Source organism: Nothobranchius furzeri, chromosome 4 (assembly GCF_043380555.1).
Source record: "Nothobranchius furzeri strain GRZ-AD chromosome 4, NfurGRZ-RIMD1, whole genome shotgun sequence".
NCBI classification, from domain to species: Eukaryota; Metazoa; Chordata; class Actinopteri; order Cyprinodontiformes; family Nothobranchiidae; genus Nothobranchius; species Nothobranchius furzeri.
The window spans coordinates 6,812,723-6,827,263 of record NC_091744.1 but is presented as its reverse complement, the minus strand read 5'-3'; the positions used below and the strand labels follow the sequence as shown (position 1 = coordinate 6,827,263).

Below are 14,541 nucleotides of genomic sequence, written 5' to 3'. Positions count from 1 at the left end.
GTTTTGGTTTATGGTCGAATGAAAAGATGACAGATTTACCAAGCACCACCAAAACCACGCCTCCGTCAGATCTGGCAGATTCTGATTGGATCAGTAAAAGCAATGTGTCGTCTCTTAACGCTACGTGAGATCAGTCCTAGTGGAAACATTTAAAGTCATATTACTTATTATATTCTATAGGATTATAATAAAGTAACTAATATTTTGATTTCACAGATTGGTCACATCTTATTTTTTACTAACACTTTGTTTGATTAGCTTTATTAAAAATAGAGTTCTTTGATTTATTAAAAGGAGAGAGTCCTTTCTTCATTCTTCTCTTGAGCTGGAAAGGAAGCTGTTTAGAGCAAATGCATGAGACCTTGAGGCCATATCTCATGCAGACTAGTTCTGTGTCAGAGGAGAGGGGGAGAATGTCAGTCATTTCATTCCGTTACACCTCCATTCAGCTCAGTCACACACACTAAACTGACTGAACAGGAAATTTTATTTTACCTGAAATAAACATAAAAAACTAAACTTCAGCAATATTTTACCTTGAAAATGCAGCATCAGCTGTTTTTAAGTTTTAACCACTTTTTCAGAAATACTTTCATAGCAGTGGGAGATTTCCAAAGAACCATTTTTAGAAGTTTCAACATACAGCCTGTGATAAACTGAGGGATGATGCATGTCTCAGGAGAGACAGCAAGCTCAGTTTGTGACAATGGCAGTGTCGAACGGCACTTACTGTGTCCGGTGGTGCCCCCCAGATAATTTTCATAGAGGTGGCCAGATGGGGCTAAAGAAAATTTTGGGGGTGGCGCACCAGATTGGTCGGTGTGGTAACTCTGAGACAAGCCTGTGGCGATGCATTGCATTCATTAAAAAAACAATTTGCATCCAACATGCTTACTTCAGATTTGAAGAACCCACATTTTTCAGGAGCAGACATTTCAAACTTATTTAGAATGTTATTTTAAAATGTATTGCAGAATTTTTAAACACTTTATTTGCTGACTTCACAAAAGCGTCCACACAATCTATAGAGATTTGAACTTTGAGAATGGTGAGCACGAGAAATGTAAATACTGATCATTTATTTACTCTTTAATTTGACACTTTTATTGGGTTTTACATTTATGTCTGATTAAATAATAATACATTAATAGTTTGTGTGAACATTAAGAAGATTCATTAAAGAACATTGGTCTCTTCTGGTGTGGCCAGGGGTGGCACTGGCCACCTCTTGGGGGCACCACTGCATGAGATTTGTGGATTTGTTGAAATGATGAGAAAACATGTTAGAGGCAGCAGTAGCTCAGGAGGTAGAGCTGGTGTCCAGTAATTGGAAGGTTGTTGGATCGATCGTGGCAGAGGATACTGCTGATGTGTCCTTGAGCAAGACACTTAACCCTCCTTTCCTGCTGGTGGTGGTTGGAGGGACCGGTGGCGCCTGTGCTCAGCAACCTCGCCTCTGTCACTGCACCCTAGGGCAGCTGTGGCCACAATACAGCTCATCCCCACCAGTGTGTGAATGGGTGAATGACTGATTGTGTTGTCAAGCCCCTTGGGGGGTTGCAGAACCCTAACAAGGTGCAATGCATTTATAATCAAACTGTTATTTTAAATAACTAAAATGTCTGTTTCTGAAATATTTGTGTTTCTCTATTTTTCCATGTCCTGTTTGGCTTTGAAGTAATCAGAATTGATGTCTGAGCAAGACGTCTGTCTTTCTCAAATTTGAGGTAAGTGTGTTGGATGCATTTTTTAAATGAAAAAGAATAAACCATTAAAGAGCAAGTCAACCCCTACCAGAGTCTAACTCCACTCCCACTTCATGTTTGAAAAATGCAACAAATGCTGTTGCCTGGCAGACCGAGAAGGCGGAGCCGCTAACAAATACACACACACACACACAGGCTGTGTCTCAATTCAGGGTCTGCATCCTTCGAAGGACCCAGCCTACTCGCCCGAGCTGGGTCCTCCGTCGGCCGGGTAGACCGGATGTCAACGGCTGTGAATTTGGACAGGCCTAGCCTTCATGAATTCCCGCCTCTCCCTCTGGGAACGTTCCGTCGCCTAGCAACCGTGGAACCGCTGAGCAGAAGGGAGAAGGAACTTCAAATGATGGAGCTGGAAGTTTTGTTGAGCTTTTTAATAATTTCCTTGGTTCTGGAGGAGTTAGAAGACATGTATCGCCCTCGAAGGCATTTTCTATTGCTCAGGCTGAGACGCAACAATGAACAGGTAAAGTAATGTCTATTAAGTAGGCTTTACCTATCGGCTATAGCTAGTTTAATGGATAGTTTTAGCAACTTTTTACAGGTTGTAAACGGACTCCGTATTAAATTCAAAACCTATACTCAAATATAAACTACAACTTCAAATCTTTTATACAGTACTTACTCAACTAAAAAATCTTCCCACCAAAAGAGTTACTCAAGTAAGAAGAAAAAAATGTGAAAATGGCTTAAATAAAAAAAAAAACAATTAAAAAATATGGATATCATTAAATAACAAATAACTGTTAGAGAAAGAGCACATTACATGGAACCATCAATTACCTGTAGAGGGACATCTAGTGGACAAAAATAAGAACTTGTTATATGACTTACAAAACTTAATTACAGAAAATTGATCTTTTGGCCTTCATTGCATACATTCTTCAAAAGTTACGTTTTTAGAAATTTGAAAGAATAGCATAAAAATGCACAATATTATCACATTTACATTGAGAATGATGTTATGTTTTATAAAAACTTGAAATTAAAGCTTTGAAATAAAACTTTAGTTTTTCTGTATTTCTCTTTAACCAGACTAGACCCAGATACTGCAGGATTAACCTGGGTGTCCCAGTCCTGGACCGTTTCTTCAACCAGCAAGATCCGAGACCAGACTTTCGTTTGAGCAGGGAGTCTCTTTCAGTGCTGCTGAATCTGCTGAACCAATATCGGCGTCATGGTCGGAGTGCCACAATTGAGACCCTGGTGGTTCTTTTCTGGCTGGCAAGCGGAGCATCTTACAGGGTGGTCTCCAGAGCATTCGGGATACCTCGTTCGACTGTCCACCGCATCGTCCACAGAGTCACGGAGGAGGTTGTGGCCATTCGCCACCAGGTCATCCACCTTCCAAAAACCCCTGAAGACCTGAAGGTGGTGTTCCAGGGGTTTGCAGGGCTGGCACGGCATAGAGCTTTTTTTTAAAGCTGCAGGTGCCATCGACGGCTGCCACATCAGGAATCAAGCCTCCAAGCGGCCCTGATGGTCACTGCTACAGGAACAGGAAACTGTTCCCCTTTATCATCCTGCAGGCTGTGTGTGACCATCAGGGCCGCTTCATTGAAACGTACATGGGCTGGCCAGGGTCGGTGCATGACTCCAGGGTGCTCCGCCACAGCCCGCTGTGCAGGCAGTCAGTCTTCCCTCCTCCAGGGCACTTCATCCTCGCAGATGGTGGGTACCCCTGCCTGCAAAGCCCACTCCCACTCATCACTCCCTACAAACGTGGGAATCAAGGTGTGGCTGCCCAGCGCTTAAAACAGCCATCATTCCAAGGCACGCTCTGTGATAGAGCGTGCCTTGGAATGATGAAAACCAGGTTCAGAGCCATCTTCCTGCAAGTGCTGGAGGTCCACCCCACCTTTGTGCCTCACGTAAGTGTACGAAATGTGGCTTTTCTCATTTCTTTGAAATATATTTCAATTAATCAATTTATGTATTACAGGTTGTTACTGCTTGTGCCATCCTCCACATCATCTGCCTCAGTGCTGGAGACTTTGTGGTGGCGGAGGATGAGCCTGAGGAGGACGGTGGAGATGATGAGGGGGAGGCTGGTTTGGAGGATGTCAGTGGTGCACGCTGGCGGGACCAGCTGTGCTGTGAGGTGTCTGCCCTGGAGGAGGTTCCACTGGATCATGACTACTGTTAACAGGTAACAAATGAATGAATTTACTGTTTTCAAATAGTCTAACATTTCACCAATAGTATGCAGATTTTGTATTTATTATCTCCTATTTGTCTATTTATGTTTCAGTCTTGGTCATGTAGCAGCCGTCGACAGCCAGCCCTGCAAACCGATGGACTATGCAGTGGACAGTCAAGACGCATCTTGAAGCTCTTTCTGCAGACCACCCAGTAGGATGCTTCACTTGTCAACCAGAAAAGAGCAGCCACGGTCTCAGCTCCAGCACTCCATCCATGACATTCAGATCCAGCAGCCCTGTTAGGGACTTCCTGCTTCAAAGTTGTTGAAACGGTCTTGGAACAGGACACTCAGGTTAATCCTGCACCAAATATGCATTTTATTTTTCTTTGTCAGATATTTCTCTTATTTTGTATGTTTCCCTTCATGATTTTGTGTATATATGTTCAACCATGTTCAAACAAAATTGTTGTAAATAAAAGTATTAAGTTTGATCCATTTCTCCATTATTTTCTCAATTATATTTTTTGTTTAATACTTTAAAACATTACAGGTTACAGAAAAGAATCTTGAAGTTCATTTTAATACTGTTTCAAGACATTCTCAATATTTTTAATGTGTCACTGCAGCTCCCTGTTGTCAACATTTACATGAGTGATACCGGTACTTTTAACTTAAATAGTTAACCAACAGTCCACTGTGGTGCTTTTAGAGGCTATTCAAATGCACCCACAATAGGCTAAATTTTATGTTTGTTTGTTTTTATTATTAAAATGATCAAAATCACACACTTAAATAATGTTTTTGGGACTGTTGGAGAGCTAATTCAGAGAAAATAGTTCGCAAAGCTGAGCCTGAGCATAGATGTGATAATAGTTTTTAATACTTTCTAATGGTCTTAATTTGACCAAAACCGATTTATCACCTTTTAAGACTTTTCAAGACCCAGCGGATACCCTGTGTAATATTAAAACAAAAATAAAATTCAACTATTTAATACAGAACTGATTTTATATAGATATTTTTATTATATATACATGTTTAATCTTTATTAATCATTTTTTCGAGCAAACTAAAAAGCCTGTCAAAATTCTCCCTTCTCTCCTGTGCCGTCTGCTGCTCTGCCTCCCTCTGCAGCCTCAAGTCCTCCCTGATCAGCTCCAGAAGCTGGTCATCGCTGTCCCTTCTCCTTTTTCTTCCACCTGGCTGACTTCCTCCTGGCTGAGCATCTTCATCCTCACTCTCCTCCCTTTCCTCCACTGCTGTACTTGGCCCTGGAGTGTCCTCACGGATAGAGGCAATTAGGACAGGCGGACTGGTTGAGGGTCTCTGTCCTAATACCTCATCCATGCGGTCAAACCAGGGCCAGGTAGCAGCAGTGGGCTTCCCACTAACCCCCTCTCCTGACCCTGGATACTTGCAATCCTAGATAATAAAAAAAAGTCAGTTTACACAAATAACTACAAACCTGTTTAACCTTTTTAGATTTAGCATGTATTCATGTTATATTTTTCCACACACATCTACATACTTTATATTTTTTCTTTAAATTATCCCTTTATTATTATTTTTTTTTTGCCTGGATGGGGGTCACCTTTCCCTGGATGGCCATTTTCTCCAGAATAGTCCTAACATGTAAGAAAAAAAACAGGAAGAGAAAAGATAGAAGAGGACAACGGTTTGTTCCTTTCATGTTTTCGCAGAAAAAATCAAACTCAAACGAAAGTTTTTAAAAGATGAGATGTTGTTATTGTACCTCAAAGCCACAGCCGCCGAATACTTAGCTCCGGTGAACATGTGGTCCATCTCCGCCCTAAGCTTAATAAACTCCCTGGTTTAGTCTCTTGTCCCTAAAATACAAACTTCTATTTAAAATCAGGGGGAAAACATAGCGGGAGAAGTACGACACAGAGCGGCCGAACATACGAGCCGAGACCGCAATACAAGCACTTTCAATGTAACATTTCTAACTAAAATAACGTTCATTTATCACAAAAAGTCCTTAACCTAACAGTTTTCAAGTTTATACTGACATTTATATGAGCAATCCTCTCCAACAGCTCCCGCTTCACTGTCCGCCATTGTTTTTAAAAGTTCTACCGTTCGGCCCGCAAGGCATCTTGGGAAATGTGAACCATTGAAGGATACACTGGACCCATCCTTCATACAGGCAAAAAGAAGGCCGAATTCGTCAACCGCATTTGAAGGAGTCTTCAAATTGGGACAGGCGTGGTCGCGGCACTGTGACGTAACCGGCCGACGTAGGATGCAGACCCTGAATTGAGACACAGCCACAGGCTCAGGACAGCACTGTGACATCATAATGTACCAGTTTACATCATAGCATACCTCTTAGCCAATAGCGGTGGCGGATTTAAATTAAAATACAGTGCAGAGTTTTTACCTGACAACGGCACAACACTGCCAGTTTTAGGCAGAATATTTAAATTTTAACTAAGATGCACTGAAGTGCCAAATTATTGACTACACGTGTCTGCAGCACGATTAGACACTCGTTTATTTAGTCAGCAAAAAAAAGCTTATTAGGGGGTGACTTGCACTTTAAAGCAAAAGTAGCATCTGTAGAACTCTTTCTTGGTGTCAAACTGTTCTGCTGCTCACAAATGCTCACTTCTGACCGGCAATGGGTACAGAAAGCATTCAGACCCCTGTCAATTTTTCACTCTTATATCACACTTCTACTGCAGCCATTTGCTAAAATCAATTAAATTCATTTTTTACCTGATTAATGTACACACAGCACCCCATATTAACAAAAAAACATTTTAAAAATTTCTGCTGGTATATTAATAATGGAAAACTGAAATATCACATGGTCCTAAGTACTCAGGCCCTTTGCTCAGTATTTAGTTGAAGCACCTTTTTGAGCTAATACAGCCATGAGTCTTCTTGGTAAAGATGCAACAAGTTTCCTACACCTGGATTTGGGATCTTCTGCTATTTCTCCTTGCAGATCCTCTCCAGTTCTGTCAGGTTGGATGGTGAACATTGGTGGACAGACATTTTTTGGTCCCTCCAGAGATTTCCAATTGAAATATCCATCAAAACATTGTTGAAAATGAATAAAATTATGTCCAGTTGTTGAAAAATATTGGCAGCTTGATACCATGTAACCATAAAAATGGAGTCTTAAGTAGGGATGCACCGATCAGGTTTTTTGCTGCCGATCACCGATACCGATATCAAAGAATGCTGATCACCGATACCGATCACGTGGATTGGCCAGAAATTTTCTGCAACATTATAATGAGTGCTACAAACTACATAATCTGGGAATAAAGGAAATGTAACCTAATCTAAAATGGTCTGTATTAGGGTTGTCACGGTGTGAAAATTTAACCTCACGGTTATTGTGACCAAAATTACCACGGTTTTCGGTATTATCGCGGTATTTTTTTTAAACGTGCTACATTTTTACACAATTAAACAAACCCTGTATGTCAGGAAATATTGTCCTCAGTTTGTCTAAATTTTGCCTAAAATATGTTATTTTGTAATTATGTTGTTTGTTTACTTTTTTCCCCTTTAGTCTTTAAAATACCAATATTTGCCCATAACTTCTTATTTTATGTCTGTTTGATGTCATCATTTTAAAAATATTAGATCAGATGACACTCATTACTCAAGTAGCCTTCTAATCAGATACTTTTTTACCCTTACTTGAGTAATAAACCCTATATCAGGAAAATATTGTCCTCGGTTTGTGTCCTTCCAGTGAGCTTTGAAAATGTGGGAAAATGTCATCAGGCAGTAATCATTGTTAAATTCATAATTAGTCTCGGAGAGAGACCAACTCTTATCTGCCCCTGGGAGCTCCGTAATGCATAGCGTCATTTCAATATGGGGGTGTCCGCGACACGGTTTATATGCAGGTAGCGGCGCTGCGGCTGCTTTATATAGCGACTCGTTGCTTTCTCCCTCAACCCAAATCCTCCTGGATGATGAAGCTCAATTGTTAAAGGAATCACTGAAGCGGTGTGAAGCCCTCCGTCGCGCGTCTAGGCGGTACCGTAGGAGGCGAGCTGCCGTGGTTCGCCGCATGCTACAGCAGCGAGCTATCTAGGTGCGCACAGTGTCCCCCGGTCCCCTCCTCCTCCCCCTCCCCCTTGTCCAGAACTCTACCTCACCAGTCTGAAGCAGCCACCCTGTCCGTAACAAGTCCGAACCTGTTACTAGGGGGCTTCGTCCGGTTAAATTCCGGAACACGTTATCCGGATGTTTGTATGCAGACACAAAGGTCTTACGGACAGAGTCCGGAACATTTCCGTTTTTCATGGCCTGTCTGAAGGGGGCTTAAGAGACGAATGTTGCTGTAAAACAGTTTTTCTGAAGAAAATATTACATTATAGTTTGAATGATGTAAGCATAAAAAAACTGCAGCAGAAGTAAGTATCTCACAGAAAACAGATCACCCGATCAAATTATTTCTGTCCTATTTCTGCTGCATGGGGGTTTTTCTCTGGGTGCTCCAGTTCACCCCCAATCTAAAATCTTGACCCATTACACTGACGGATCTGCTCAGCATTCAAACAGCATTCGTGCAAGAAACGCATTCGAATAGAATAGAATAGAATAGAATAGAATAGAATAGAATAGAATAGAATAGAATAAAAATCGCCCTGTCAGGAAAATTTGATGTCAAAACAATTACAGTTACATGGGCAAAATATGAGAGTTGGTAGGAATTAAAAATTAAAGAGTAAAAATACAATAAAACATAACACAGAAATATATATCTAAATATATGTATATATGTATATAGATTTATATGTATACCGTAAATCCTCTAATATTAGCCTGTATTTAATTAACTGCCGGGTATCATGTTTTGGCTGGTGTCGGTGTCACGCTGCCTTCCTCTCAGCCCTTGACATCCTCCCCCGGAGGAACCCACACCCATTCAGCCCACACTCTTAAAATTTTCACCGTGAATTCACAATAATTTACTGGATAAATTTTGCCGTACTTTTGCCGTGCTTTCACAGTAAAATACTGTTACATGCACTCACAGCAATTTACTGTAATTTTGTTGCTGTGATATTATAATGTACTGCTGTAAAATCACAATTGTACACTGCAACTTTACAGCTTTAATGACAAAGCATTTACTGTTTTATTACAGTACATTCCTGGGGAATTACAATCTTTTGCTGTTCATTACAACAAGGCCCTGTACTTTTACAGTATGTACTATTTACAAATTCACAATGATTTACTGTGAATTTACAATGTATGAAAATTAAAAAAAAAATCCAGTAATGTACTGTAATAAGTAATCCAGTAATAAGTAATCCTGAGGTTCCATTAGCTTTAAATGTACTACCGTTGCACAAATACAACCCCGTCGCCAAAGTAAAGTCAGTGTTAATCCAATGGCATATTTATAGAAATTTTATTCAACATATTTTATACAGCCAAGAATTCAAGATTAATCTTTCAAGTTGTAAAATTAAAATGAGGAAAAACACTGAGAAAAGGGAATGAGGCCCTCACAACAACACGAGAGGAAAGGAGACAGTGAAGAAGGGAATGGGGTCAGGCGCTCCTTAGTCTTTAACATTATGGGCAATAGAACAGGAAAACATTTAACGTAAACTTATCTAAAAAAAAAAAACGAACACTGAAGAACTGAGCCTGAGTACTGCTGCAAAAATCTATGATGTCCACTCAAAATCAATGAGCTTCCTAAAAAAAGTGCTCACACGAGGGTTGATTGCTGTTCGCTTCTTGGTCTTTGACCCTCTCTCAGGGTTGATTCCCAGGAAGCACCTGTTAAAAAAGCAAAGATAGTTTCAGTTGATATGAGATTAATGACTCTGGTTCACCCTCCAAAACATTAATTGGTGAAAAATGCATCTTTTTATGTTGAGTGCCACCCGCCAAATAACACACAAGAAAAGGAAGAAGAGTGTTGTTGCACAGTTTTCAAAGGAGTCAAAAACCTCCAGCAAAACCATAAATACAGCAAAATAAACATACAATCCAACATGGCGTCCTCCAGAGAGTCGGACCCTCGCGTGTGTATTTTATACCTGATTTTTATGGTTATTTGTCACAAAGTTGCTGGTATTTTTCAATGAATGGGCTTCATTTGATTCATTTTGCAAAACATTTCAACGTATATTTCCAGAAATTAATGACAAATACTACACACTGTCACTTTAAATGTGATCTTTATAAAATACCTTTGAATGAACTCCAGTGTTAACGATCCAGTGGCAGGATACTCGATGTTGAAGACGTAATAGCAGCTCAACAATGCAGCTACACCATGTAAAAAGAACGGGTGTGGGCCCATCATGACCTGTCCCTCGATGGATATCAGCCATCCAGAGGGCTTCATCATGTCACCTGAAATGAAAAGACTGATATGAGCATTTTTTTCTACTTCAGCTACAAAATTCATCTAGATTTCAAGAATGAAACAAGTTATATCAAGACAGAAATGTCAATATTGGATCAAAGTAATATTACCTTGAATGATCAAGCAGGGGCTGGTGGGAAGTTCTGCAGAACTTATGTCCACGGCAGTGGCACATGGCTGTAACATAATCACACAGCAGCATAGATTTAGGATAGAGTATAAATATTCCTCATTGGTCAAAGTTAATAAATCGTACAGTTGATAATGTAATCATTCAATTTGCATTTTAAATTTTTTAATACAAAATCTTACATCAACTTCAAGCACCAAACATTCTTTTGGCTCTTTGAAGTACAACATTAGGACCAGCAGGATGGAGGCAGCCTTATCAGAGTCTTGAGCGTAGTTGACAATAACTTCATTGATGTTGGGATGGTCCAGTGTTGAACAGTAATCCAGGATGGTCTGTCCTCGTTGACTTATTGCCGCCTGTAGTTTCTGAAGGACGTTGATGTCCGTCAAAAGAGCAAAATGTGAGAATAGGCTTTTCTGAGAGAAGAGAAAGGGCCACTCCTCTTTGATGTCAGACATTGCTGCAGCAGGCATTTTGTTAAGGTATTGCCGGAGGATGACATATGTCTTTTCCATCATTGGTTCTGCTCTCTCCGCCCCTTTCATTCCTTCCTCTGTGTATACAGACAATAAAAATGTATTGTTAGTACCAAAGTAACAATTTGGTCTTGTTAGCTGCCGAACACACAGTTTTTAGATCTTGACCAATGAAAAAACTCCAAACAAAATAACCCAAAACAACAGTAGAAAGCCTGCCTGAGTAGATGTTCAGTAGATCCCTCTTCATCTTCATCAACGATGCCTCGGTCTCCCCCTCTGGGAAATCCACTGGGCCCCACCTGACACACCTAAGAAGGGGAATCACAGGGTAACACTACTATTAGGGACAGTTATAGCCCAGAAGTTGGAGCAATGACTAAAGGGTCCGTTTGACTCCCAGTTGTGACTGCATTAACAGACTTATGTCACAGAAGTTATGTTACAGTGTAGAAGTGTTGTAAACACTGATGTTGTTTATCCAAATAAAGCTGCAGTCCACAGTGTTTGTGTATATATTAAAGATACCTAAATCTTTCAAAAGATATTTCTCTTCAAAATTATGATAGTTTTTTTCTACCCCACAACATTCGTTATTCTTCCTAGTTCCTCCTTCCTGCTATTTGAACATTCCTACTGACCGCCAAATTTTTTTGCCAACAGAATTGGAGCTTCCACCTTGTAGGCACGGGTGGCCTAAGTCACGCTCTTCTAAAAATGAGTCAAAGGAACCACTTAGCTGTGATTGGCTAAAGACAAACCATTGTAGCAAGTAGATGGACATTCGAGGGGTCCTCCAATCCGCTCAATGTTTCCTACCAGATGGCCCCCCCTCCTTCCCAACGCTGTTTGCAGCAGAGGTTCCAGATCAAAACGTGGAAACTCGACACGGGGTGGGGCAACACATACATTTAGCTGCTGCTGGGTTAGCGGTCTTTACAACACTTTTAAAATTGGCTCATGCTTGCTGGAAAAAGGTCTAAGTTAATGTCAATAAAATTTGTTTTGTTCCGTTTCTGGCTTATTCATGGTCATATACAATGCTTTTGATAAAATGTTAACAGATATTACATGTATATTGCCACATACCCGTACTGGTCAACAGGACCTCTCTCTTGTCTGATCTCTCCTGCGATTCCTGTGAAGCGTTTTCTGCGGTGTCGAAGAAGAGTTTTGGTTCTGTTGTGGTACTCCACTCTTGTTTTCACTTGCTGTAGTAGAGAATAGCAGCCATCTCCTGTAGTATCACCATACTTTCCAATGTCAGCAAATGACTTTGGATGTCTCCTAAAAATGTGTGGGATTAATAGACAATTAGAAAGTAAGTAGTCAAGTAGAAAATATTGCACTATTGTTACACAACAGACATTTACAACTCATGTACTTGAAGAACCAAGTTTAACCTTCGTGTATCCTGCCATGCGCTTTAGCACACTTGATATTTCAAGTAAGAAAAAAAAAACAATGTATTCCTTCCAATTTACATTTAAAATTTTCAGAAGGTGCTAATTCTTTCCCTGATCATCCCATCCTTACCTGACAATGTTTCTCACAACGTTGTAGCACATGGCTCTGGATGGGTTTTGGTCGTGCTGCATCATTTGGTCCACAAGCGCAACCACGAAGGCCCTTCTTTCGTCTGGTAATGGTCTTTGTTGTTTTTCCACTCTACGTCGAACAGCTGATGACATCTGGTCCAAGTTGAGATGAAAGTCAACATGCCATGGTACCCCTGGCTGTGAGGCGTGTTTGGAGGGCTGGACAACAGGCGCCAACTAATCAGAGTGCCTTTCACTCTGTAGTTACTTTATCACACATATCTTGAATGGACTGCAGAGCAAGAGGAAACCATAGCCAAGGATTAGATAAGTATTCCTTCATTGTCCCACAGTTAGGAAATTTGTGTATGAAAGTATGAGCAGTTGAGTAGCAGAAGCAGTTAAAGAACAATAAAACAAGTATTTAAGAAAAGAAAGCACTCGGGTATATCTGGGAGTAGTATCTAAATAGGTTGAGAATTCCAGATGAATGTGGCGGCAACAGTGAAAATGTGGATGATAAATAGTGGAAATAGCAGCAGTGATCTCGAAGTCGGTAGTTACAAACACAAATACACCAATCTGTGTAAAATAACAGAGGGATTATTCAGTTATGATTAAACGAGGTGAGTCAGTAATAATCAAAGTGAGTCTGATGTGCATAATATATTAGTCATTCATTGTGCAGATATGACAGCTGGATTATTAATTATAGTGTGCAAAAATGACAGTACATTGGTTATACTTGCAATCAAATCAAATAAGATAATGAGTACAGTCAAAGTTCACACCCTGACAGAGATTTCTAAGGATGAGTGAGTACAGCATTATCTGTATCTGTTAACCATATTAATTATCTGTATCTTATACATATCTTATACATGTGCAAAATGAATGCACAGCAATTAATTATTTTTCTGCAATGAGATTCAACAGCGTTGGCTCCGTCAAAGCTTGATACTTTTCAAGCTTCAACGTTCAGCTGCGTCGCTTTACAAGCAGCAACCAATCAGAGCGCCTGTTGTTGTCATATCACTACTACGAGCCAGATTCCATGAAAAAAAAACAAGCATTTAAGAATTTCAGCCATAGAGCATAAACTTATCGTCATATTCAATCACCGCGAACCGTATGGCCCCTCCTGTCATGCCTAAACAGATCGGCATAACTAGGACTTCGTTTGGAAAAAGATTGGTGAAGAACTCTGCGTGTTGGATAAGTTTAGAGAGCCCCTCCCGCGCTCTTTCCCCCCTGCAGCAGGGGGGGTTCCTGAGGCAGCAGCCAACGGTTACGGCAGACGTTACAAGGGCCAAAGTAAAAAAAATATAGGGCTTCAAGCGCGCTGTTTGACGTATACGTTATGGCCAGTGTGAACGCAGCATTAATTGGCAATATCTTTGAGCGTTTTTGCATACAAAAGTGGAGCGCAACACGTCAGAAGTGCTCCAAGCTGCACCCGCTCCGCTCTGCGGTAAATCATGGGTCTGACATCGCTTTGCCTCACGGCACATCATGTTTCATTTGTCAACCCCCCATTGTTTCCATCAACAATAGATAGCCGCGCCTCCCCCCCCCCCCCCCCCTTAAAAAACGTTCCTGAGCTGGTAGACCAACTTCCACATGCAGCCTTCGATGCAACATTTTTAAAGACAATATATATGATCTGCGGCATGCAATAAACGTTCAACAAAAAGTAAATATCATTGTAAAAACAAAGTTGCTCACCTTCTTCACCGGCGGAGAAAGGGAAAGAGGGATTTCGCGCCTTCAGTTCAAATTAGTAGTTCGGTTAGAGGAAGTCTCCTCCCCTTCCAGTCTGCCCGTGGATCCGCCGGACGGAAAAAAGCAATAATTTTCAGGAACGTTTAATGCTCCAACATTTGTCCAGAAAAGGCAACTCAAGAGTTGTAGTCCACTACAAAATGTAAAATAACTTTTACCACCTAACAAAAATCAGCTCATCTTTGAACTTTTATGTCTTTAAATTTCATGAACATTATATGTTACATCCGTCATTCATTGTTCTGGCAGTATATAGGCTGCCTGTGTCACGTGACTTCCAAGTCAATATTTTACTGTAATGTTACAGTTTGATGGTGTGAAATC

At 40.6% G+C, this 14,541-nt stretch overlaps 1 protein-coding gene across 1 annotated transcript; it reads right to left on the bottom strand.

The window, feature by feature from the left end:
• Nucleotides 1–9,299: 9,299 nt before the first annotated feature.
• Nucleotides 9,300–14,256, bottom strand: LOC129152270 (uncharacterized). The gene is made up of 8 exons (XM_070550032.1): nucleotides 14,161–14,256; nucleotides 12,434–12,727; nucleotides 11,987–12,184; nucleotides 11,117–11,208; nucleotides 10,601–10,974; nucleotides 10,399–10,465; nucleotides 10,110–10,275; nucleotides 9,300–9,693 (listed from the first exon to the last, which is right to left on the bottom strand). Exons 2-8 carry the CDS (start codon nucleotides 12,586–12,588, stop codon nucleotides 9,579–9,581), a joined length of 1,167 nt encoding a protein of 388 aa, XP_070406133.1. The 5' UTR covers nucleotides 12,589–12,727; nucleotides 14,161–14,256; the 3' UTR covers nucleotides 9,300–9,578.
• Between the last annotated feature and the right edge of the window lie 285 nt (nucleotides 14,257–14,541).

Coding starts and splice junctions, on each gene's coding strand:
- LOC129152270 (XM_070550032.1), bottom strand. CDS start 12,588: ATGTCATCAGCTGTTCGACGTAGAGTGGAAAAACAACAAAGACCATTA. Junction 12,185..12,433: donor GTTGTGAGAAACATTGTCAG/GTAAGGATGGGA, acceptor ACACATTTTTAG/GAGACATCCAAAGTCATTTG. Junction 10,466..10,600: donor GTTTGGTGCTTGAAGTTGAT/GTAAGATTTTGT, acceptor ATTATGTTACAG/CCATGTGCCACTGCCGTGGA.